This window comes from Corythoichthys intestinalis, chromosome 10, assembly GCF_030265065.1.
Source record: "Corythoichthys intestinalis isolate RoL2023-P3 chromosome 10, ASM3026506v1, whole genome shotgun sequence".
In the NCBI taxonomy this organism is placed as follows: Eukaryota; Metazoa; Chordata; class Actinopteri; order Syngnathiformes; family Syngnathidae; genus Corythoichthys; species Corythoichthys intestinalis.
In genome coordinates, this window is record NC_080404.1 from 31,590,964 (window position 1) to 31,618,274 (window position 27,311).

At 40.0% G+C, this 27,311-nt stretch overlaps 1 protein-coding gene across 1 annotated transcript in view; it reads right to left on the reverse strand.

Annotated features, from left to right (window-relative positions):
- LOC130922872 (protein FAM53B-like) overlaps nucleotides 1–27,311 on the reverse strand; it is a 51,771-nt gene that overhangs the window by 19,356 nt on the left and 5,104 nt on the right. Inside the window, exons 2-4 of the mRNA XM_057848101.1 lie at nucleotides 11,819–12,054; nucleotides 7,366–7,420; nucleotides 1,922–2,742 (exon numbers count right to left, since the gene is read on the reverse strand). Coding sequence (XP_057704084.1) covers nucleotides 1,922–2,742; nucleotides 7,366–7,420; nucleotides 11,819–11,899 — 957 coding nt within the window. The 5' untranslated portion in view covers nucleotides 11,900–12,054. The remainder of the gene's footprint in view (nucleotides 1–1,921; nucleotides 2,743–7,365; nucleotides 7,421–11,818; nucleotides 12,055–27,311) is intronic.

Sequence of the window (27,311 nt, forward strand, 5' to 3'; positions counted from 1 at the left end):
ACATGTCCCGCTCAGAAAGTATTCTGCCTTTTGGTAAGTTTTACAGCTAGGCTTTTTGCGTTGTCCAACAGCGAACTCTTGTGGTCGCTTTGCGACATGGTTTACTATTTAGTTCTTTTCTTCATTATGGCTGCACGACGTCTCGGGCTGATAATGTTGTCCTTATATGATCCTTGGACAAGATTTGTCCGTAAGTATGGTTGCTGTAAAGAATGTACATATTATGTTAGTAAGCGAAATGTTATATTTTTTGTATGAGACGCTTTTTGTTTATGTTTAGTGAATCTGTATAGCGTGCTAAGCTAACGTTGTTGCTAATGCAATGCTTGTGTACTTTTATTTTGTAGTTTTACGACGGTCTAAAGAGGACAATGGTTTGAGGCCATTTTATTAATAAATTAGATGAAAAAGGAAGAAGTCTAATTATTAAAGCGGTCTAGCTTTGGAAAAAGTAGACGCTTCGGAGTGAGGACAGCATAGACAGATTTAAATGACAGTAGAGTGAAATGCCCACTACAGTCCTTATGTACCGTATGTTGAATGTATATATCCATCTTGTGTCTTATCTTTCCATTCCAACAATTTATTTTACAGAATATATATATAATTTACAGAAAAATATGGCATATTTTATAGATGGTTTGAATTGCGATTAATTGCGATTAATTACGATTAATTAATTTTTAAGCTGTAATTAACTCGATTAAAAATTTTAATCGTTTGACAGCCCTAATAAAAATACAAATACAGATGAGCTGTCCTGAGCCAATTGCTTAGTTTCACTCTCACTTTCCCTCTTCCTGCTCTTTGTTGGTCAGGCAGTGAGTACACTGGAGTTGCTTATTAAGGTAAACGATGATTGACAGACGTTTTATGTTTGAAGTTCGGTTCTCTAGCAAGATCAAAGCGCCGCATACATCAATATTCGTTTAACTTGTTAAACAGTTGCTGCGGCAACTCATTGGGTGCAAGTGAGCAGCTGAGCGGATTTGAGTGGACTCACTCAATGAAGCATTTAATAACACCCTGAATTTTCCAGCTTTTGTCTTGTTTAAAAATAATTCGGTGGGACAGTAACATGTTTAAAACTTATCATAATTGTCACATTTGAAGTGCTTAAAAAGCATTTTATTGAAATATATATGGCGAGAACACAGGCAAGGCTGTAAAAGCAGTTTTTGCTGTTGCACCCCTTTTTAGATAATCTGCTGTATTTTAAGCCAAAAGAGCTGTTGTGTTTGATAGAACAATATGTCTATATGCTGCCATAGCAGCTTCATGGGGCATTAAGCCCGCGAACTATTTTTAATTTGTCCGTTTTACCCTGAAGACCCCCGTTTACAGACACCGCGCAACCGCTTTTGTTTCAACTCAGCCCCCCAAAAAAAAAGGTCAGTAATTATATTAATTGTTCGAAATGTCTATCATTTTTAGCTTAGAATCATTAATTGATGTCTAATATTTTAAAAAATGACTTTATTAAATTATTCATTCACATATTTTAAACTTTTAAACAAATTACGTCTCAATGGGAAAAAAAGTCTGTAAATAAGTCAGATATCTACCTCATAAGTATCGCTTAATTGTATTTTTTTTTTTTTACTGTCGCATTTTCCCCAATATTTTAGATGATAAATAATCGATCCAAAAAAAAAAAAAAAAAAACATTTCAAAGGGGAAATATTTTAAAAAGAAAATCTCGACCACTCCTTGATGTCTGCGATTTTTGCATTGCGACCCTTGTTATATTACTGCTACTTTGCGGTTTTTCACTCATCGCGGCGGGTTCTGGTCCCCATTAACCGCGAAGGATCAGTGTAGTGTAAATTCAGGCTGCTCCTCGAATAGTTTCACCATGAGACCTGGACAAATGTTTGCATGTGCACATTTTGTCTGTGCATGTCAGCCAATTTCAGCTCACCTGAGTCATCTTGGCAAGGTCCAGAGAAGGCCTCTGCTCATGAGCGTCCTCAGGTCTCCGCCGCTTCATCCCTATCTTTTTATCGTTCAGCACGCAGGGCTGTGACCTGCTCCGAGACAGACAGCCGTTACCGTCGTTCCTCTGGCCGGACCGCCGCCCGAGTTCTGGGGTGGAGTCTGGAGAGCTGGCCTCAGAAGCCTCTTCTGTTTGGAGTTCAGGCAGGCTGATCTGCTCGTGGGAGAGGGAGAGAGGTCGCAGGAAGGGGCCGCGGTAGGACTGGGGAGTTTGGAAGAAAGGAGAGCTGGGGGACACCGGAGAGGCTGTAAAGTGAGGGTGGGCTGGCAGTCTCTGGTTGAAGAAGGGCAGTTCCAAAGGTCCATCGGTGGGGATGCTGGTGCATGAAGGAAAACTGAAGCTGGAGCTCCGCTGCATGGCAGGGCAGTGACTGCTAGAGAACCCTCCGCCAGTGCGGACACTCCCCCCGCTGTAGCACCGTCGCTTCTCCACCGCAGTCCACAATCGGGATCCCTGAGGCCGCCACGATGAGCGAAAACCGCCGAATTCGTCGGACAAGGACAAAGAGCGACACTGACGCTTGCTGGGGGGCGCCGTGGGAGCTTGGCCGGTGGCGGTAGTGGTGTAGTGCAAAGCGGCAGGGACGACGGGGTTGGTTTTGTTCAAGGCGCCTTCAGCCAGGCTGAGATCTCTGATCAGGTTGGTGATAGCTGTGGTAGTGCCCGGCTCAGGCATCGCATCCCACAGGCTTTCCAGACTGGTACCTGACTGGAAGCTTCGCACTGGATTTAGCCATCTGTCTGCCTCTGCAGAAGTGACAAACATGGTCTCTCAGAATAGGTTTACACAACAACAATCTTGGACATACTGTACACACTAATATGCATGTCTTCTCACTTGTCTGCGATGGTGCAAGAAACCTTTTGTCAAAGTACTTTATATGAGGTGTCATAAAAAAATTCCAGGATGGGTGTCACAAAAGCTCTATTTCAAATTACAAATGACAAGATTTCTCTTCCAACATAGGCAGGATAGCTTAACCAGCATGCCTTCAAAGAGATCCTGTTGCTCTGTTCATGCGTGAGAGGCGGCAAATTGTGGAACAGAACATGCTTAGAACAGACTGAAAACATTAAGGCAGGCAGCGTAGTACAATCAGTCAGTGTGCTATCCATATAACAAATCATTGGTCTCTCAGACATAAAAAATAGCTCTCATTACAAAGAAATATTTCTTCTGTTCACTCTACAGTGGCTCCGCGATTTATGATAGTGACAACATGCAGTTTTAATATAGACCGAAACCAACAATTGTTGAATGAAATTGTTGAAGAACTGATTCCAGAAAGCTATTCATAATAAGAATCATGAGGAAAAACACGATACGCTTACTAATAGGCATTTAGACTGGCATGATTCAGTGAGTGGAGTGATTTATAGTCTGTCACAGTGATCTCAAAGTACGCGTGTACACAAAAGAATTCCTGCCAGAGTACAGTTCTGTTGTTGTAGTTCTCTTAGTACATACTGTACATTTGCATTTAATCTTTAGAAACCACTTAATGTAAAACCTGTATTTGATACAATTTTTATTGAACTTTTAGGTGGTTCTTGGGGTAAAAAAATCTGGCCAAAAAAAGTTTACTTGCCTATATCCTGTTCTTTTTTTTCTTTTTAATAATGTTCTCCAACATGGCCATTTATGTGGTTTCTTTGGAGAACACCATTTAAATGACCTGACAGGAATGTCATGAAAACAATTCAACAAAAGCAAGGACATCAAAAGTGTCTTGTGACGCCTGAATGAACGAGGCACGCAACAGAGAGCCCTCACCGCACTCTGCTAAAATGTCAACACGCAAAAAGAAGAAGAGAACATCGGGAGTATTTTTATTGAAGGAAGTGTATTGTTGTTAAGCTCCCATGAGAGTGTGATACGCAACATAATGTGAAGGCAGGTGCAACGTATCACAAGAGCGTGACCAAGAAGAGGAAGTTAAAGAGCCAACTACAGTGAAACGACTTAGGCGTAACACAATCTGTGTTAGGATGCTCACAACAGCATTGAAAACTGTTTTCCCCCATTGGATATAAGAGAATTTGGATTAAAGAAGCTTCACTAAATATAACAAATGGTACTATACTGGTCTGGTATTATTAAAAAATATATATATAATCATAAAATGTTATGAAAAAAATATTCTTGAACTTTAAAACTATTTTTTAATATTGTAATTATGGGTGTAATGGTTCACATGGATGTATTGAACTGTTTCAGTTTTGCATGTTTGCTTCAGTTCCCTTGCGTACCGTTTCGAATGTTTTATGCATTTTTTCTCATATTTCTTACAGGCGCAAACCAATGTTGTTGTCGTCAACGAACAATTTTTTTCCCAAGAACTGCTCGGATCCCTAGCCATTTGCCACCTTGCTGTCCTCAACAATGTCTTGGAATAAAACACAGGGGGGGAATTGACAGTCATCACATATGGACGAAATAGAAAGGACACTTTCGAGTCTATCGACATATGACGAGTCTAACCAAATGATGTGCAGTAGACGTGCTGGGGTCCACATTGTTGCGGACAGCAAGGTCGCTGATGGCTAGAAATCCGAGCAGTTCTTGAACGCGACACAAGCGATACCTCGCTCATCTGCACACGACTGAGAACGTTCTACCTACTCCTTCCTTCATTGCTACTGCAACTCCGCCCGACGATGTTAAAAAAAAAAAAAAAAAAAGATGTACAGTATATATATACGGTAAATGCTATATACATTTTATTTAAATTTTGTCGCTGAAGCATATTAGAGATTTGAAGGAAAACCATTCTTTTTAAAGGGAACCTCCGACTTAAAGACTTGTAGGCTCGAATAAGGCGCAATTGTTCTCTTTTACTAAAATATGTTATTAGAAACACATAAAATATTGCCATTCATTTAAAAATCTAATATTTGGTACATGTTTTGAACTACGGAGGACGCCATGTTTTAGGCGCGCAATGAATGCTCGGGGTGAGGACGTACATCGTCACTGTCACTCAATGAATGCTACCGGGTTACTGCAATTCCTTCTACGCAGCGAGACGTCAGACACATGAGCTCATCGGTTAAAAGCAGCAAGTACTTACTATTTGTGTTTTTATTGAGTCTTTTATTAACTTTTTATTGCCTCAAAATACTTTTTGCATGTGTTTCCCTCGCATACTTTTAAGCATTGTGTTTTCTTGTGGTAGCTTCAAAGCAGATTGTTGATCTGTTCACCACATTAGTCACATATTTAAACCACCCTTATTTGATATTACTAGGTATTTTTGTAAGGCATTATTAGCCTGTTCTGTCATGTATGCATCTAAACAAAACAAGCTAAGCGCACAGTAGTACTTTGGGTGTCGAATTCGCCTCTTGTATGACGTTTCAGAATACTTTTTTTCCTACTCTCGTCTCGTCTCATCCTGACTTTCCTGTTCATTTTGCTTTTGCTGCATGTTTTGTGAAATATCGACAGTGCTGTCATGCTCATTAATGTTTCTCTCGGTTTCAAACTGAAAGGCTTGAACAGATGACATGTTTATGTCGCCAGAGTCATACTCTGGAAGCCCTGCAGCATTACCATGTGACGTCACTAGGGCTGAAACGAATACTCGAGCAACTCGAGTTTAAAAACTGATCCGAGTAATTTTATTCACCTCGAGGAATCGTTTAATTTTGCCAGCTCTAAGCATCACGTTTTGCCCGGACTATTTTTAATGCGGGACAACGCGCTGACGTCACATGCGTAGAGGAAGAAGCAATAAAAAGAAAAAAAAAACCTTACTGCAGCCGACAGCCGCTACAAACTATGCCGACGTTGCTAACAACTACGCCCGCATGATGCTAGTGTTGTAGCAGGTAGTGTCCGATGCGTCTTATAGATATCGCATGCATTTAGGACTAGATGTGAAATGACAGACTCGGCCGCGTCTGGGCAGCGCTAGTATACAGCCGCCATCTTTAAGCAGTAGACTTCTCGACGCTAATAAATAACGTTCCTGTCACTTGCTCACGTACCGTTAGCCCTTCGGAGGGCTAGGGGTCTATTGATTATGACCACTGTCGATGAGTGGCTAACGTGTCTTACACACAGGCTTTATTTAATCTGTAAAAACACAGCGCTGTAGAGTGATAAGGGTGTAAAATTAAAACATAATAAAGCTAACTGTCAGTTTTAGCTCAGTAGTCATTGCTGAATAAAACACCAAGTAGCACTTGTCCCTAATGTGCTCCAATACAGCAGGTATCATACATTTATTTTGAACACTGCAAAAACTCAAAATCCTATCAGTACTTACAGTTTAGACTAACTTAAAACTTAACTACAACTTAAAAATAGCTTGACACAAATGGAAATTCAATTGAAACACGTGGGAAAAATACGTAGCTTTTAAGTGAGGTGTGTTATCAAGCGTAATTACATTTTTAGGTAAGAATTATGTTTGTTTTTTTTAATAAGATCTAGAGGTTTTTTGAGTGAAAGCAAATAATTTTTTTTCTAGTCACATCTGAGATGCAATTGTTGGCAGTTTTCAACAATGTACATCAAAAATAAAGACATTGATTGACTGAAAATGGTTCAATATTGGATTAAATGTCTTTTTTTTCTCTCATGTATATCTTTAATTTCTATTTACCTACAAAAAAAAAAGTTTTATCCGATTACTCGATTAATCGATAGAATTTTCAGTCGATTACTCGATTACTAAAATACTCGTAAAGCTGCAGCCCTAGACGTCATTGCCCTGCAACGTCAACAACAATGGCGACCTACCCTATAAACTAATTTCATAAATTGTATATAAACGAAAACATCAAGAGGGGTTTCAATATCAAATTATTTTAACCCATAATAACGTATATAACAATAAAGTCTTTCAATCTGTGGATCCCTTTAAAGACCCATAAGTCATGTTAATATTCTTAATGTTAATACACTTCGGTCAAAAGTTTGAGACACTTCACCATTCATTCAGAAGAAGTGTGTACTTTAACGACAGTATAATATGCCATGACACATGGCAATGTTGCACCTTTTAATGTGACAACACTGGAAGCAATACAAGACTGTAACATTATTAACTATCGAAGCGTCACAAGTTCACCACAGTTAATATTTAATTTATTCAACTTGGTCAAAGGTTATTGAAACATCTTATTTAAAAAAAAAAAACATTTGTAATTGTCAGACAAAGGTAAAAAATTAACCCCAGTAAAACATCACCTCAACCCTGATGACAGAAAGAGGAAAACCTGTAAGTATGTAGTTTGAAAGTTTCCGTTTTCTTCACTTCTAGCAAAACAAAATGCTAAATTCATTGATTGTTGTTAATACATTTTTATGCAACTTTAGAGAGATGACAACATGAATAGCCAAAAAGAAAGTCAAGAACTCACCAGCAGTTCCACAAGAGAAGAGGGTCGTCCCTCTGCTCATGGTGTGGCGCTCACGCTAAAAATAATAATAATAAAAAGCCATAAAGATTCAGAAAACTGAATATATATAAATGCATGACAACACACAATACACGCATTATTTAATCCATACAAAGTATGTTATGTTGAAGAGTCACAGTTAATTGGAAGGAATGTGTGAATTTAATAAGAAAATGTGGAATACTGAAAGTGAAGAATTACAGGGGAAATGACTAGTTAAGAGACTATTTTATACTGCATTCCAAACTCGTGACCCACAGAACTGTAACACTTGCCTCAGGTCTACAGTGTAGTCCCTTTCACAAACATATCTCGGTAAATTCCCGTGTAAGGTGAGTCGGGATTTACTCGCGTCTTTGCTTTATTGCATTTAGAGATATCCCTGGAATGACCCGGGTTGGACACTTTCACAGACTTGTCCCGTGTTGCCTACTGGCACTCTCTGTGCGGGGAGGGCCGCTGGCGCGATTTTATAACTCGGGCATTACGGCATCACAATATTGGTTAAATCGTGTTTTGTTACAGAGCCGGTTGTGGGAGTGTTCCCAACGTCGTAAATGCAGCCAATTCAAGGCCATCAAGACTGTATTTTAAGCCCAGGCGATCCAAGAGAAGGGTGCCGAGATATTAACTTGCTGGGCGCCATTCGACACCTCGTACTCTCAAATTTCGTGCATTTGCTAGTTTGTTTGTTTGCTGACATTGTTTTGAAACCCCCTTCGTTGTGCTGGTATTTGAGATTATTTGTTTTGTTGTCTTATCGGTTCTCTGACTACGCTTAGGTTAGTATTATTGATCCCCGTCGACCTACTGTCACTGAACCATTGTGTTATTCCCCTTTTCCCGCGATCGCGTGTATTTTTGATTGGATTTAATAAACCCTTGAAGGCATCCCTCCAATATTTTGTGCTTTGAGGTACAACCTTGTTTCTGCAGTTGCGGACCCTAACACCGGCAACAAAATGAACCACATATTCCTCGGTGATGTTTTCATCTTAATTTAGCTATTTCCAGATTACCATGTCGATAATTGCGGCGAAGAAAGAGGAAGTGACAATCGGCCCTCCATATTTACGTCATTAGCCATCGTGCTGTGACCCAGGAATTTAAAGCTTGCTTTCGCATACGCCTCATCCCGGGAAAGTCCCGGACATTATACTGAGAGGCGAAATGTCCGCATAATCTCCATGTCAGTCTACCCAGAAAATTACTTTCACATACAAGGGCTGACCGGGATTTAAACGGTGTTTAGGCGTATGTGAAAGGGGCTTTTATTTGCAACAGAAATGCTATACTATACCATAAAATCAATGTGACAAAGCTACAGTGTATCACAAAAGTGAGTACACCCCTCGCATTTCGCATTTATCTTTCCATGAGACAACACTGACAAAATGACACTTTGACACAATGACAAGTAGTCTGTGTGCAGCTTATATAATTCAGTTAATTTATTTTCCCCTCAAAATAACTCAAATATAGCCATTAATATCTAAACCCATGGCAACAAAGTCGGTACACCCCTTAGAAACTGTGTACATCCCTAAATGTCCAAATTGAGTACTGCTTGTCATTTTCCCTCCAAAATGTCATGTGACTCGCTAAAGGAGTGCTGTCAGCATTGCTGCAGAGATTGAAGAGGTGGGGGGGTCAGCCTGTTAGTGCTCAGACCATACGCCACACTCTACATCAAATTGCTGTGCATGGCTGTCACCCCAGGAGAAAGCCTCTTCTGAAGACGGTACACAAGAAAGCCTGCCCGTCTCATCTGACCATCAGGCATGGTTCCATTAATCCATGTGCTTTGTTGACATGTCTTCAGCAAACTGTTTGTGGGCTATTGTATAGTATATTGTTGTCACACAAATTATAATAAAACTTTATTGTTGTTGTGTGTGACATTTCAATTACAATTGTCAATGTAGATGGGTGCCTTAGCAAATGGATGAATGATGTTTCCGTTCTGCTTATGTAAATCCACTATTGCAGATTTAATTAAGACTATAGCGTGCATAGAGGTTCGCCTGCACACGCCTATCTTGTGATCTCTCTGTCTCACAATTAACTTGGTTCCAACAGTGTGGTGGTTTCAGTTGCACACGAGGGACAAAAGGGAAAATGCGGCGGAAAATTACAGTGACTCATGCTGAGGTTATCACTGCATAACAATAATAAATATGTACAACCAAGAATGAAAAAAAACAAAACAATTCCTTTGATGGAAAACACCCTATATTAGTTTTTTTCACCCTAGATAAAGCTAAATATGACATTTTTGATGAAGGGGAACCCTTTAGAAGCCAAAAAATGGTCCAGTAATTTTGCTGTTTGGCCCTATTTCCAAACTTCTCGATGTCAATAAGGACTGAGCTCCCACATCCATCTCCCTCCCTTCACACCCACCCTTCACCCCCGCACAAACATGTTGACCTTTGGCTGCAGTAGCTTTCTTCTGATTGGTTTAACCTTCTTTGGGGGTCAATGGTAGTTGGCAAACCAACCAAATGCTGTATTACTGCCTCCTCCAACTTGTCTTATTAGCGACAATTCAATAAGCGCCTACGGGTATGCCGAGCCAAGAAACTACTATCGTGTGTTTCCACCTTCAATCGTAATTCCTGCGGCAGAGCCTAAGTGAGAGATGACTTAAATTTATGTACAATAGAGATGGGGGCTTTGCCAACAAAGTTATACTTGTGGCTGGAGCTGTACCTACCATTCGTCAAAAGAAACTAATGAAAACCTAAGTACAATGTTTACGTTCTTCATTAAAGCACCGTTTCAAGCTATCAAGCGATTGATTAGCCTGTTATATGCTAATCTGTTGCCTCATAAATTGGCTACCTGATTGGTCCAATATGTATTTTCATCCTGGAAGTAGCGGCAGAAATAGCGTCGTTTAACAAAGAGCGCGGTCAACACAGCAATGAAGGTGTGTCTATTTTAAATCTTTGAGGCTTTGGAGAGTTGCACATATCAACTTTAGATAAAGAACAACTTTTTAACTTCCAATTCACAAAAAAACAAACAAAAAAAAAACTGGCTGGAAACCAGTTCAGGGTGTAACCTGCTTCATGCCCGTCATTTGATGGGATAGGCTCCAGCACCCCCGCAACCCTCATGAGGATAAGCAGTTCAGAAGATGAATGAATGATTGAAATTGCAACAAAGAGGAAAAAAAGTTGATGAAGAAGCAGGTCGTTACCCAAAACTGTTATACTCGTAAGTACGCCTGTCGCAATATGCAATAAGTAAATCATTCGCACAGTACATGAAAATGAGGTCGGTAATTTTCTCGGCTGCGATATATCACCGCTTGTTGTGTTTGCATGTGCTGTGTGCACTTAGCACGCATGCATGCTGATTGCATATGAGACGCCATTTCCTTTAATAGATGTTTTATTGGTCATCAACACACCCTAGAAGTAAAGATCAGATATATGAAATAAGAAAACACATAAACATTGCTACATTGAGGCTAATGGAAAAAAGGCAATATACTAACCACTTTAGCCTGCTAAAAACATTCGCAGTCTTCTCCAAAACGCAAACTTGCAGTTAAAAGGTGACGCTTCAAACTCTCTGGTTTACAGCATTTACAAACGAAGCCAAAAATAGACAAATCTAGAACCGACACCTCATGCAAGACGAAAATAGAAGACAAGTGCACTTTTTTTACTACATGTAAAGCCTACGGTTAGAGCTTAGCGAACTTACTTCCGGCCAACATTTCATAATAAAAGTACGTCATAAAGAAGTCTGGAATTACTCTCACATACAGTACTTCCGATTCAACACTAAGATAGCTTTAAAATGACACCCATTATGAAAAAATCTGATTGGCAATGAATAATTTGGCTTCAAATTTGCCAACACGTGCACTTTGCAGTACAAGATGACAGTTAATTTGGATATATAAACACTTTTGATCGGCTCTAATCGGCAGAAAACAAACATGGCGTTGGGTTTCACACGTATTTCATATTCCACGTACACTTAGCTAGCTTTCAAATAGTAAGTTATGCATTGCGTGTGTTTTAATATGTTTGTATTTTTAGAGTAACAATTTATTGCATTTAAATGGGCGATTAAATAGTGTGTTGTCACTACATTAGTGGTTGAATTGGTTTTCAAAAATTGACAATAATATCGCATATCGGCAATAATTTACGAGACAATGTATCGCCAGCGAAAATGTGTTATCGCGACAGGCCTACTCATAAGTAAAGGCACCAAGGCATATAATCATTTCAAAGTACGACGTGTGAGGTCGACATACAGCAAATTAAGGCATTCCCTATGAAAAGGGAGCATGGCTTGTTACTACATGCAGCGAGTGTGAGTTGACATTAAGTGGTGATATTCATCTGACAAAACTGACATATTGTACAAAATGTTCCAATTCATCTCTTACCGGCCGTCGTTCGCTGCTCTTGGGCCTTACATCATTGACACCCTTCTTCTTTTCCAGGCTTTTGGAGAATATGATCACCATGGTAAAGCTGTGCTCTGCTCAAGTGTCATTGGGCAAAGGAGAATGAGGTGGAGGACGCCACGGGCATCCATCTCAGGTAAGGGTTGGTCAGTCAGCTGGCACCTCCCATCTGAGCTGACAAACAGGTAGGGTGCCCCTGGCACTCAAGATACTCTCTGTAAGGGCAGAGATAATAATTTTTTTTCATGCTTACAGTCTTCTCTGTGATTCTTTGACTTCTGTAGAGTAGTAGGAAAGTGTGTGATGTCACGACACAAGTACTGTGGGGCTTTGCTTTGTTGGCATGTGAGATAATAGATATCACGCTGCAGGTTTGAGCTATGCGATTTTCCAAAACATGATGCAAATCATGACACCATTCTGTAATGACACAATAGTGGTCCATACGCATGCCTCATGATGTATTAGTGTTTTTATTGAAAGCTATGTCAAGCAAAGTCATAGAATAAGTAGCACGTAAGTAAAAAGTAAGAAATGAAATAAAATCGAGTTCTGTTCCAGTCTGGTGCGTGGCAGTAGGTCTAATTATAAATTAATCTGCCTTGTTGAACTATTTCACACGTAAAACACACAATTTGAATGTCAATCTTTCTTTGTAGAGGAAATAAAAGTGAGCGTATGACTGAAGCATCTAAACAACTCACAAGCTCTATGCTGTCAGCTATTTGACTTGAAATGTTTCTTTACATAACAGCCTAGGTAGTTTTATGCGATTTTATGAAGGAGCGTTGCATTTTTTTTTCTCCAAAGAGAACGGGAAGCCCGATTGCATGTCTGCTCCGGCAGTAAAATACAGAGCATGCAGTATGTTGCCATGTGGACAGGTGACAAAGTCAAGGAAAAGAAAACAACATGTGTTTTACTAGGGGGCTGGCATGGATTCTTCTAGTCCCCCTGGAGGTCTACTAGTGCAGCTATGAACACTATTCTTCCAACATCATGTGATGTTTTGACGACGCCTACAGCCACAAGTGCTTCATCCTTTTCCACAACATGCATCGAGATTTTTCCGTTCATTAAAACCCTGTTTTTAGGAGCCAAATGAGTACTTTCTCTAGCTAAAAGCTGACGTACGCTCAAACTGCTTCCTCAGCCAAAACATGTGGGGAAGCAAACATGGCAAAATCATTTGACTAATTCCGGGTAACGGCAGCATAGCTAAAGATGTGGTAGAACGAGCTTATATAGAACTTGGTGTGGTTCATTCGTGCATATGTTGAGGCTGCATGCAGACAGTAGTAACTTTAAAAAGGGTTAACTCTCTAAGAGTTCTTAGGGACATTTTGCCCCATTCCATATTAGTATGTAGGACTAAATGGATTAACATCCATCATCCATCACGATACTTGACAAACCCATTTGCCCATTTTTTTGCGAAAAATAGCAAAAAAGGTGACATTTTGTTGCATGCTTTGGAGGTGAAAATAGCTGTGTATTCGACAAATAAAATCTGAAATGATAAGCTCATGTGAGACATGCACATTACAGGCTGAGGTACTTCTAAAACCTTGACTTGTTTAGTAGGTATTTTTCAGCAAAAGGGTGGGGGATCAACATTTTTGAGTGTACAGTGGTACCTCGACATACGATCGCGTCGACACACGATCTTTTCGACATCCGACGTAAAATTTGACTCTCCATTTGTTTCTACATCCGACGTCATGCTTCAAATACGACAATCTATGACAGCACTTCAGTTTGTTTTCCCGCAAGACGGACGCATGGCAGATTTTCTTGTGAAAGAAATCAACATGGGTTCCAACAAATGTTAGTGCAGGTGGTGAAAAAAAGGGAAAAAGGTGATGCTTACCGTTACCATTGACATGAAGATTGATATGATAAGAAAAATATGAGCATGATGTGCGCATGCAGCGCATCCATGATATGGCTCGCTCAACAATACAGCCGTAGACGGTCTATGACGGTCCTCCTTCGTTTGCCAGTCTTTATAAGTTAAGGTGGCAATTATTATTGTGGTAACATTGCCAAAGAAATCGCCAGCTTAGTCAGGTTTCTAATCATTTATTCCATCAACATCAACGCCAGCGTCAAAACATTAAAATAGGAAGTAAAATAGAACCGAACTCTATCTCACTTTCACGTCAGCCCCGCGGTGCATTCAGGTACAACAAAAAAACGTCCGCCACATTAGAACCCGATTCATTACATTATTACAGGTATTATTATTATTCATAATTATTATTCATAATTTATTTGTTTTGCTCTTTGTAATTGCTATTTGCAATAGTATCAGCAGTATTTATTAAGGATTTAGTGTAGGTTTTTGGGCTGTGGAACTAATTAATAGAATTGTAATGTATTCTTATGCGAAAAACCTGCTCGACATACGAGCATTTCGACTTACAAACAAGGTCCTGAAAATTAACTTTGTATGTAGAGGTACCACTGTATATTTAAAGGGTCTCTTAAGGCTTAAATCTGAGGACTGTGTGATTGTTTTTTATGCTTTATCCTGACTGGCCCACCCTAATTTGGATTTTTCAGGTATGCTTTCTTCATCCATTTGCTGGATGGCAGGAATGCCACAGTGACCCCGGACTCGGGCTTTCCTCCCTCATTAGCTGACCGCCCGACGTCCAATTAGAGAGCATGCTTCGCAGCACCCCAATCAACTGCTTTCGGGAAGCGACACACACCAGGCTAATGGCTTTTGCAGGCCCGCCTGTGTAACATGTGCTTACATGTTAAGTGGAGGTCTCCATACTTATATAACACGCCTGTGCGCTATTGGGTATTCTACACACAAATTTCATACCAGTTTGTATTGCTTTTCATGTCTCCAGCAACCTCATGGCTACACTCAAGATGTTTTACTTTGGCGAGGCCTAAACCAACTGCCGGCATATGACTCCCATTAACTCCATTTATCCTGGAAAGTCAGTGGAGCACAACTGGGCCTCTTGCAGGAATAGAAGGCCTGTGTTAGGCTTCTTGTTTGTAGTAGAAAACGGGAATGTTCTTGTTGATCGGTGTACGATTACGTTGGCTGATTGGGACTGACAGTGAGAAATGGGCGAAGTCAACGAGTGTGTTTCAGTGCAGGACTTGGGGAGCTCGGAGTTAACGTGTAGGACTTTTTCCAATTTTGCGACTGAACGTGTTGTGCGTTTCTTGATGCCAACTCTGTGTATATGCGGGTGTGCACACGTGCGCGTAATGACTGGCAAGTTGAGGGTCATGGGATAGGATAGGGCAGGATACGGACCTCAAGCCCGGAGACGTGCTACTTAATGAAGCGGCTCGCTATGACGGCGAAACCAGAGCCCGACGTTGAAAGAAGTGTTGTGAGCCTGTACTACAGTGTCAACAGATCACTTTAGCTTTTCAATAAGACTTCTTCTCCTGTGCTACCGATTACATTTAATGCTCAATCTTTCATCCAGGTTTTCTACACAGTGTATATTACAACTAACAGTAGTTAATTTGAAGTGCAAAGAGCATTATTTGCTAGCCAGATAACGGAACATTAGAAAATTTCCAATGTTCTTGTTAGGTCTGTCAAGTAGTAAAGAAATACAGTTGCGAGACAAGCCAAGCCACAAGCACAGCACTTGAAAGTTGGATTTGTAAGTAACGCAACCACATGTTTCAAAAAGGATAAACAATTCCTGTTGTAGCCATTTCATTTACACAGCCCTAATCTGTTCACATTCATCCACCCTTATTATATTTATTCTGTATTTACAAATTAATAAAGTTTGATACGTCATTCCATTTTTTTGTCTGGTTTTGCAAAAGGCTGTTGAGTCGCTCGCTGTTACATCACCTTGGATTAGAGCTCAACTGATGGGAAGCTTCATCACTAAATGGGGGCAAATCTACCGCTACATCGTTCCAGATTCAATTTGGCCTTATCAAATCCAGTAGTAATTCCAGTCAGATTTGTGTATGCCGGGCAACAGTGCAAACAGCGGCTCTAGACTCATAATAGCAAGTGACTAGGGAGGGCACTGGAAAGGGCAGCTAAGATAATGTGGCTTCTTGCCCAAGCTGTGATTTGTGCAGGCAGATGAATAGATGCCTATTTGGGGCCCCGCGAAGCTCTCTGACGAGGGCATTTTGTGTCCATCGGTGATTGGCTCAACCTACTGCATACTTGAGCAGAGCGCTTCTGGTGTCAACACTTTGATCAATGGCTGTAGCCAGTGAAACATAAATACCATTATACACTAATAAGGCACTTAAGAATATTCACATGCAATTCTCAATCTGAAATGGTTCAAATTGCTTTGAGGGGATAGACAGAGATCAAACACGAATCATAGGTCTGTCTTACAATGAGCTGAATAACAAGCTGGGTGATAAGTACTCTCTTGAACTGTGGCTGCTTGTGACATATTTTATTTTTATTCTTCTGCCGCTGTCACTTTAGGGTTGTTAAGTACAGAAAATAAATGTCTGTCTGAACAACAGCCAGAAAAAAACCTCACATATGACAAAAAAAAAAAAAAAAAAAATTCGGATTTGTGCATTTAGACCTGTGGTTTGAATTTAGTTGTAGTGTCTAAGCTCCTTTACACAGGTTTCAGTTTTGTCATTCTTGTGCTAGCACAAGCAACTCTCATTATTTTAAAATATTTCATGAGGTCGAAGATGAAATGCCTCATTGAATGAACCACCTTTCACCAAAGTGACAAATGAAATATTCTCTCTGTTGCCCAAATGAAAAACAATGATTAATTATGTGGTTTTTGATAATGAATGAACATTTGGGATGTCCTGATCGCATATTTTTTCACCTGAGTCCAAATCACCTAATTTTGAGAATGTGCCGATATTGAGTCCCGATCCGATAGATGTTTTTTTTTTTTTTTTTTTTTTTTTTTTTAAAACAAAAGTTCTGAACATTTTACAGTACTGTAGTAGTAGAGTATAAAACGAGTAGTAGAGTATGTATTATTTTTTTTGCTATGCCATTGTATTTCTGGGTTTATATATATATATATATATATATAAAATGTATATATATATATATATATATATTACTTTTTAGCCCTTGAAGAATAAAATATTTTTTTAAAGAAAATTTCAAAACCCGATCCTTTTCATCCAGTTCCGATGTTCTTAAAAATGGCGGATCGGCCCGCTTTCCGATCATGTGATAGGATCAGAGACATCCCTAATGAAAAAGGAACAATGTAGCTAGCTAGCAATAAGGATATTAGTGCACAGCAAGTGCTCAAAGTGTGGGCCGAGATTGTTGCATGGATGCAAGTAATGTAGGAAGTTGTTGAGCCCTGCCTGCTCTTCAAATGGAGAAATGTATTGATACAATATTTTACTGTTGCACAACAAAGCCACATTTGTCATTTTATGGAGAAAGGCAAGATTATAGCAGCCATTAAAAGGCCTTTACTTACTTTGCTGAGAGAGGCACAAATTCTATGTAATATCTCCTCCCCACCCAGTGCAATAGTTCCAAACTAATAGTTCCAAATAATATAAATAGTAAAATACTCACAAATTGCAAATAAAGATTTAAATTGAAAAACGGGTAATAATAATCAATGGCAAACAACCAATCAGATGACAAGAATTCACTCAGGCGTCATGTAATGTACTACTTACAATAGTGCATGTTAGTCATCTGGTGTACCGAAATGCTAAGCTGGCAATTCGGCAGGAGGCCAGGCTTGGCAATGTCCAACCACAATATGAGACAAACCAGTGCGCCCGTCACATGGTGCCTCTAGTTGAAGAGTTACCACCCATGCCCTCGGACCCAGGGCAGTCTTCAAACCCAAACAGACGTGCCTCAACCATACAATCCAGACAATATGCCAAACATGAGTGGGGCAGAGGTACCAACTCATGTGTAAATTTTGACATATATACTTCAGATCTATAAAAATAAAATATTATGAATGGATTCGAATGGCAACACAAGGGTGAGGGGCTTGGCTAGATGTTAGCTGTTGACATGGAAACAAAATACGACCATCAAAAAGAAAAGTTGGTCTTTTGGTAGGCAGGCAACAGCAGCCATTATTTAGTTCCAGGTCCACAGGGTGAAACATCCATTCAGGGTGAACTCACAGCCACCCCGCTCACCAGTCATGAGGTGCAGGTCATAAAGATGGTTCTTAGAGAGGTCAAGACATACCAATGAAGGCTCGGACCATCACCCCTAGTATTCACAAGCAGGGAATCATTGGCCCCGAACACTCACTCAATCTTCACAAGTGGTCAAACAATGAAATCCTGTTCATTTTTACTTGTCATTTTATCAATTTTGTGCCTATAAATCAGCCTTTAAAAAGTCCAGCTGTACTCCTCTGTGCTGAGTGAGCACAAAGCCATGGCGCAAATTGGAACACTTCCCCATGCAATGCAAGAATGCTGCTTACTTTGACATACTCGTATCCGGAAGACTATGTACTCTACTCAAGATTTAAAAAAAAAAAAAAAAAAATTCGACCAAGGTTCTTAACTTCACAGATATACAACAATCATTGAACAATACTCCTGATCTCAGCTATGTTGTCCATAAGAATGCCTCATGACGTAGTCATATTAGTTAGCTTATGTGGAAAAGGCTTAGGAGTAAAGCTGACAGCTATTAGCACCATTATTCCAGTGTGGAGGACACCCAAAATAACCTTCAATTCCCCAATGTGGAGCTCCATGTGAGAGAGCATGAGTTATGAGTTCCCTGACTTACAGGTTTTCCCATTCCTCAATCACCAAACAACTGTAAAATTGGAGCTGTTTGGGGAATACATTTTTTTTTTTTTACCTCCAGCAAATCAAACTTGATTGAGCAATTACAACACTATCAGAAGTGGACTTCTGTAAAAAATTACAGGCTCGCTACTATGGCAACCGAAAACTTAACAGAACAACAATGAATACTCAATATTTGTTACTTAAAACAAGTGTGGTTTGCCAAGCAGTAGTGTTAGAGCTGCAAACACAACACAAGGATCTCTGTGCAGAGTGTAATGTATTCGGGGGGGGGTCGGGACCCCTGCCTCAAAGCGTGGCTTATTCAGAGTGAAGCCCTGACATGCACAAGATCAGGTGTTCCACTTTGATTGTGAGAAGGTACGAGGGGCCCACTTTGCCCTCGACCGCAGTGACCCTCACATGCCTGGACTCAAGGTACACCAGGTACCCCCCTTCACTAATTACACCCCCCTATTCCTATGAATCTCATGCCTTTCCTGCCTTTGGTATCCTTCATTATCTGCGAGGGCCTGTTTAGTTGCGTGCACACTGACCAAAGACCCTAGGTTCATAAGGGGTAAGTTTACACGCTAGCCGGCGACCGCTTGCGATTTCACAGCTCTAAAAGTGTCAAGGCGCCTGTAGCGTGGTCCGCACAAACAAGCAACCAACAAAATCATCTCGCAATCGGTTACATAAACTGATGTGCCTTTCATGGTTGTGTTAAGTGAGCGAGCGTGTTTGGGGAAGAAAAAGTCCATCAGCGGCATTCCACTGCTCCATTCATTCACTCGTGAGGGGGTTGGCCAAGGACCCACTGACTGCACGGCATCGTGAGAAGAACAAGACAGATGTGTTCAAGGCGGCTCTGGCTCTTTTGTGTGAACATACTCAAAAAAAAAAAAAAAAAAAATCACCAATTTACCTCCAACATCTCCGGGACCTTTTTCCCCACATTTCCCCTTGATGCCATTTTTCATTTAGCATTGTGTAATACCCAAAAAGATACAGGAAGTTGGACATTTAAGATGCCATTTTATGACTATTTCCATATCGTCCCCTCAAGACAGACTTGTACTCACAACTTGGTGTCTGATGGTGATAAGGTTGTGTTGGATAATAAAAGTTTAAAGCGGTCTATATAAACACTACCTCTGTAATCCTGCACTTTGTTGATCTCGTATTTACTGATCCGATCTTTTTCACTGTGTATGAGTTGCAAATATTGTTTTCAAAACACTTGCAGGTGTATGGAAAAACCAGCCAACATGCAAATCCCAACGTAAACCATGGCGAGCCACTTGGACTGCCACCCGTCCAGTCATTCAAAGCAGGATCATCCAGTCCAGACTCTCTCAGGTCTGGGCCTGCGTCAAGGGAGTATCTCACATATTAAATGTCAGCTTTATACGAGGGCAAAGGCTGTTTCAGGCTAACTGTATAGGAGCAGCACACAAAACAAATTACATAACTAGGGGAGAACAGGTTCTAAATGTACACTGTCTGCAATTAGCCTGTGTGCACTTCACAATACAGGCTTTCATTTAGTAAATCATTTCATGCAAGTGACAGTGTTGTATTCACAATAACACTGCGTGATTAACGATAATTAAGACAATTGACTAAAATTATGCAGTGATAAAACATTATTTAACCTGCACTTCTTTGATACATGCACCCTCAGACCCTATCACTACTACACAATGGCATAGAAATGACATTTATGAATATACATATACATACACACACACAAACATATATATATATATATATATATATTAGACTCACCGGCCACTTTATTAGGTACACCTGTCCAACTGCTCCTTAACACTTAATTTCTAATCAGCCAATCACATGGGGGCAACTCGTACATTTAGGCATGTAGACATGGTTTAAGACCATCTCCTGCAGTTCAAACCGAGCATCAATATGGGGAGGAAAAGTGATTTGAGTGACTTTGAACGTGGCATGGTTGTTGTTGCCAGAAGGGCTGGTCTGAGTATTTCAGAAACTGCTGATCTACTGGGATTTTCACGCACAACCATCTCTAGGGTTTACAGAGAATGGTCCGAAAAAGAAAAAATATCCAGTGAGCGGCAGTTCTGTGGGCGGAAATGCCTTGTTGATGCCAGAAGTCAGAGGAGAATGGCCAGACTGGTTCGAGCTGATAGAAAGGCAACAGTGACTCAAATAACCACCCGTTACAACCAAGATAGGCACAAGAGCATCTCTGAAGGCAGATGGGCTACAGCAGCAGAAGACCACGCCGGGTGCCACTCCTTTCAGCTATGAACAGGAAACTAAGGCTACAATTTGCACAAGCTCATCGAAATTGGACAATAGAAGATTGGAAAAACGTTGCCTGGTCTGATGAGTCTCGATTTCTGCTGCGACATTCAGATGGTAGGGTCAGAATTTGGCGTCAACAATATGAAAGCATGGATCCATCATGCCTTGTATCAACGGTTCAGGCTGGTGGTGGTGGTGTAATGGTGTGGGGAATATTTTCTTGGTACTCTTTGGGCCCCTTGGTATCAATTGAGCATCGTTGGAACGCCACAGCCTACCTGAGTATTGTTGCTGACCATGTCCATCCCTTTATGACCACAATGTACCCAACTTCTGATGGCTACTTTCAGCAGGGTAATGCGCCATGTCATAAAGCTGGAATCATCTCAGACTGGTTTCTTGGACATGAAAATGAGTTCACTGTACTCAAATGGCCTCCATAGTCACCAGATCTCAATCCAATAGAGCATCTTTGGGATGTGGTGGAACGGGAGATTTGTATCATGGATGTGCAGCCGACAAATCTGCACCAACTGTGGGATGCCATCATGTCAATATGGACTAAACTCTCTGAGGAATGCTTCCAGCACCTTGTTGAATCTATGCCACGAAGAATTGAGGCAGTTCTGAAGGCAAAAGGGGGTCCAACCCGTTACTAGCATGGTGTACCTAATAAAGTGCCCGGTGAGTGTATATATGTATAGATATATTAAAGATGGATCCGATCGCATATTTTTGCAATCGAGTGCAAGTCACTTGATTTTGAGAATCTGCTGATACAGTCCCGATCTGATACCGAAAAAAAGTGTTGTTAAAAAAATTAAAAGGTTTTAAACATGTTACTGTCCCACCGTGCCGCCTTCATCATGTGAATTAATCTTAAACAAGAAGAACGTAGAAAAATGCTTGTCTTTATTGAATGCTTCATCGAGTGAATCCACTTAAATTCACTCACACTTTGATGCTCATGCCACTGAGAACCGCCTCTCACTTGACACAATGAGTTGCCACAGCACACTACAGGTAGTGTTTAACAAGCTAAACGATGATTGACACATTTGGGCCTTTGATGGTATCAACCTGTCAATCTGTTAACTTTCAATAGCTAACACTAGGGCACTGCTGACTTTAAAAAAGCAGCAGGAGGGAGAGTGAAAGGCTGTACGAGCATCAAGCAAAAAAAACGAATATATTTTTTAAATAAAAACCCGATCCTTTTCATCCGATTCCGATCCTCTGAAAAATGGCGCGATCGGCCTGATTTCCGATCACGTGATGGAATCATCCCTAATCTATATACAGTACATACACAGTATACCTGTTCAATTAGACAGCATGCCTAGCCAATAGTTGGCGATATGGCAATTGTCCCCAAAAAATAAAATGAAAAAATCATTAAAACATGAATTATGTTTTAAACATCTTCCAAAGAAAAGTCTGAATACGCTACTAATGCATTTTCAAAATTATTTATAAAACACTATTCATGTAAACTTTTTTTTTGTTGTTTATTCCATTTGTGGTTAAAAAGAGTATGCAAAAAAAAAAAGCTATACAGCAACATGATATGTGCTGTGGCTCTAAAATGCTTTTCATCTTTTGGAGTATTTTTGGGGACGGGGATTGGGGCCAGCGCTTTTCACGGTTTATGTTAGAATGCCGCTTTTCCTTTCTGCTCTTTTCAGGCTGGCTAAATGTCGAGACATCAGACACACAAATCTGTCACGTTAAACGGGGGGGCGTATACTGTATTTACCACCAGTGGAACAAACACAAGAAAGCCGGGAGGTTGGTGTTTGTTTCCAATGTCTCTGCAGCTGTACAGGTTTGAGTTTCACTGTTTGTAGTTATGACTGCGGGTCAAAGAGGAAGATGAACGCTTCTGAGAGCGCACACTCACACAAATAACGCAAAGCACGTCGAACAAACTCTTCTCAAGTCACTTCGCCTCAGGCCAGTGCAGGCATAAAAGAGTGTCAGTGTGAGGGGAACAGAAAGCTAAATGACACACTCGCTGTGAAAAACAGGAAAATAGACTCAGACGACACAGAAAGACAAAAAAGGATGGCGGTGGGCCGATTTGGGGGGGGGGGGTACTCAAATTGTGCTTCAGTGTGTATGTATGAACTGAGTTGTAGACACAGAACGGTTTGGCGCCTTGCTCTGCGTGCAGCTGCCTCCCCGACAGAATAAAGCACAAAGACACCCACACGCACACAGCCTGACACATAAAGTGACAACCTGCAATGGACGTGGTTTGTGCAGCTTACTTTTTTGCACTTACATTCACCTAACTACAGTGGAATCACTACATTTTAATGCCCGTTAGACTCACGGGAAAAGTCAGCGCATCTACACCACAGGTGTCAAACCCACGGGTTTAATCCAGAAGCTTTTCACAGTTTTTTATTTGATGTCAACACTAGTTATCCAACATAAAAATGATAAAAGTCGTGACTTATGGAACAAACTCAAGCGTTCTAGACACATGACAAGTCAGTAAACCAACACAGTGCAGATCAGCTTTGAAGACCGGTTTTATTTTAAATTATATTCAATTTGTTCCCTTTCTATAGTGGATAGGGGGCTTTTTTTCCCCATTTTGTTCCCCAATTGTTACTGAATGTTAAGTGAACAATGACCACTAACCCAGAAAAGCACAACTTTATTTTGGGGTTAATCAGAAGCACTTCAAATGGTGGCAAGAGTCCTCTGGTTTCAATTAACATGATCTTGAATGAGATTGGTAATACGAGGGGTATTCAAAAAGTAATGCACCCAACTTTATTATGTACAAACAAATTATAATAGCAACATTATACATCAAAATAAAGGTACAAGTGTGAGGATTACATTTTTACTTCTCCACATAGTCTCCAACTCTCTCAGGAGCTACAGTCCACCTTTGAACGAGGACATGTATACCAGTGTTGTAGGACTCAGCCGGTTGATCTCTAAGCCAATTCTTGACAGCAGTTTTCACTTCATCGTCATTGCCATATCAGTTGCCCTGGAGTCCTTCTTTCATTGGACCAAAGAGGTGGTAGTCTGACGTTGCCAAATCAGGAGAATACTGCGGATGTGGTATCACAGTCCATCCAAATGAAGTGATGACCTCCATGGTCCTGATGCTTGTGTGAGGACGTGCATTGTCAAGCTGGAGGAGCAAGTTTGCCATGTCCAAGTTGGGCCGAACACGTCAATTCTTGCTTTGAGCTTCCTAAGAGTCTCAATGTATACCTCCACAAACCAAATCCACAAACCCTAACCCTCAAAAGGGGTTTCTCCCTCTGCAACAAGGAATTTGATTACAGCTCTTTGTTTCTGACGAGCTTCAAGAGGGGCAGCCATTTTGAAAGCTAGTTTAAACTTTAAAAATCTGAAAATAAGAAAAACACATATAACAATCGCCAAAAGGTGTCTCCTATCATGTGTGTGCCAAATATGAACAAGATTGGTAAAATCCTGTACGAGCAATGCACTTGAGTGCATTACTTTTTGAATGCCCCTCGTATATTATAGGAATATACTGTTAATAGGTCACATTTGTGGTGGAAACATTTTATTACTTGGATTTACAAAAAGTTGGCATTTCAATAGGGATGTGTAGACTTGAACATATTTGAACTCATTTTATTTGTATTGTTATGAGAAGCCCGAGATGGTTATTTTTTTTTTGTGATGGAATCTACAGTATGTGGGGGTACCCTTGATTTGCACAAAAAAGCCACATAAACCTAAAGGGAAAGACAACACCTTTATCATGTTCATCCCATCTGAAAGAATCTTGTTTAATAAATTGAAAAAAAAAAAAAAAGAATTTCATTTTTCTCATGTGTAATAGCTGAAAAAAACAAACACTTTCCAGCAGGTGTCCGCTCAACACGGGCAGCCATTTTATTAGTGCCAGTGCTATTTTAACCTCTCAAATGTTTGCACCCCAAATTGCCAGCCCTTTGTTATGTCATTAATACCCATTATTAAATGCACTTGCGCTTGTGTCTATGAATGTACATGTGCGTGGGTATAACTGACATTACAAAATGGCTGCACCCATAAGACATCATTTCTTTTGTTCAAACCTTATTTTCTCCATCATCGGAAGTCTAAGAAATTTGCAATTTGCTTAAGTCACTACTTTGAGCAACTATCTTTTATATGAATGTCATTTGTACTAGTTGTCTTGTGCTTTAAAATAACCAACTTTTGCCACATTGTAGGCAATATTTTGACTTCTCGGAAAGAGACTCACCTCCCAGGCATCTTCAGAGTTATTGACTTACTTCAAATGACGTACAAGTGTTAACAACACAAAAGTCAAATTCAGTTCTTTATGTGTTGTTTTGACAAGCAGTCAAGTTACTCAATTATTTATGTGGACTACATCACGTTCAAATACACTGCACTTTTTGGTTTCTACCGAAAACCAAAGGATGCGACGTATTCATTATTCATTTCAATGACAAACTTGAAATTGCATTGAAAAAACCTCAACCTCTTCTGTGGGAGCCCTGCATTCGAAACCCTTGTGACAAAATTGGTTGCAACATTAGTTTGCAATGTGACATGATAGCAGGAAATGCAAACGGAGGCTGTATAACCTTGTGAAAAATTCTATTATGGTGGCACTCTTTCAAGAGTGTAAAATGAACCTCTCCTATAAAGCATGAACAGGATTGCCACCTATATCATATCTTGTGACAAGATAAAGATTACATGTTCTACCTCCTCGGGCGTTTTTTTCAACCAGACGAGCCAGCAAAATATGGCCTACAAAAGTGGGACTGCTATAGGTTCAGGTACAGTATTTCACATTAGTGTGCCCTGGTGCTAAACCAGTTTCTGTATTGACCGTGTCCACACGAATCAAGCAGACCGCCGTATTAAGACATATGGGGTAAACAAGTCCACTTCCGAGCCGGCACGAGAAAGGGAAACAGTCCAATCATTAGTTTAAGGTCATTGCAGCTTGCATGCTTGCAAAATATCTCCTGATGACGCAACTATTTCAGCCACATGAGAATCCCAATCAAATGACGACACAATTTATCCTAAAAATTGTATGCACTTCACACAAAGTAAGAATGTCTTACTTTTGACGCACCACATAGAAAAGGGGTGTTCACAAGACAGCTATAGTTGAATCTTGAATGAATGAATGAAAAAAAAAAAAAAACAGTTCGACAGTGTGGGAATAGCCGTTGAATGCATTGAAGACTGGCACTGCTTAATTATCACCTGTCACTTACGTTTTTACAGTACGTGCTCTCTGTGGTGTATCTTGTAATTAGGGCTGTCAAATTTACTGCGTTAACGGGCGGTAATGAATTTTTGTTAATTAATCACGTCAAAATATTGAACTCATTTTACACATGTGCGGAACGACCCACTCACACATTGCCGCAAACAGACTACAATGGCGCCGTTTTATGTATATTGAGAGCTAAGAGGCAGAGACAAGCGAGTGGAGTGGACACAGGCATTCATTGGGGCCACGCCGTTTATTGGCACAAGCTTTGGCATCTCTTCAACAACAATTATATTTATTGTGGTGAGCGACAAGGGGAAGAATTACAGGAGATGATCTTTTTCTTAACACCCTTTATAGAACACAACGCAGAGAAGATATACCATGTGCAGCCACCACTGACAGTCATGGTTGCCCAAGTTCCCATCATGCATTTGGGCGAAGCAGTTAAGTAGCTACAGTATCATTTACTGAAAGCACAACAAAAATAATATTCCTATCTCTCTCTCTCAAAAAAAAAAAAAATGTTCACAAAAAGAAAAGCCTCAATGTAAAGAGAACTGGCAATCCCAATCAAAATAGCTATGCAAAAATAATACAGACTTTGGTCAAACTCTATTCAAACATTTTGTTCTCACTCAACAAATACACTAGATGGCAATATTTAGTCACAATATACAAACTCACATTATCTTTTAAGAATTACAAGTCTTTTTATCCGTGGATCCCTTTCACAGAAAGAATGTTAATAATGTTAATGCCATCTTGTAAATTTATTGTTATCATAAATAGGGCTGTCCCAAACGACTAATTTTCTCCCGATTAGTCAGCCGACTATTTTTACGATTAGTCGACTAATCTAATAATTTAAAAAAATATTTTTTGTTTTTGTTTACTAATTTAGCAATGAAATTTTTGTTGACGCTTATCAATTCACAAAAAACATATTGGAACACTTAAATTATTTACTAAAGTACAAATAAACACATAAATAACAATAATAAATCACAAATAAAAAATGACTTCAAATGCTGATAGAATTAACTAGTGTAGCATCCCGATTGAAAAGATGGTCTCTTAAACTGATGGTTTACAACTTTTATTCCATCCTTGATGTAATCACACTGTAAGAGCTACGGTGCACACAAATAAAACAACACAATTAGAAATTAACGAAAACTTTTCACC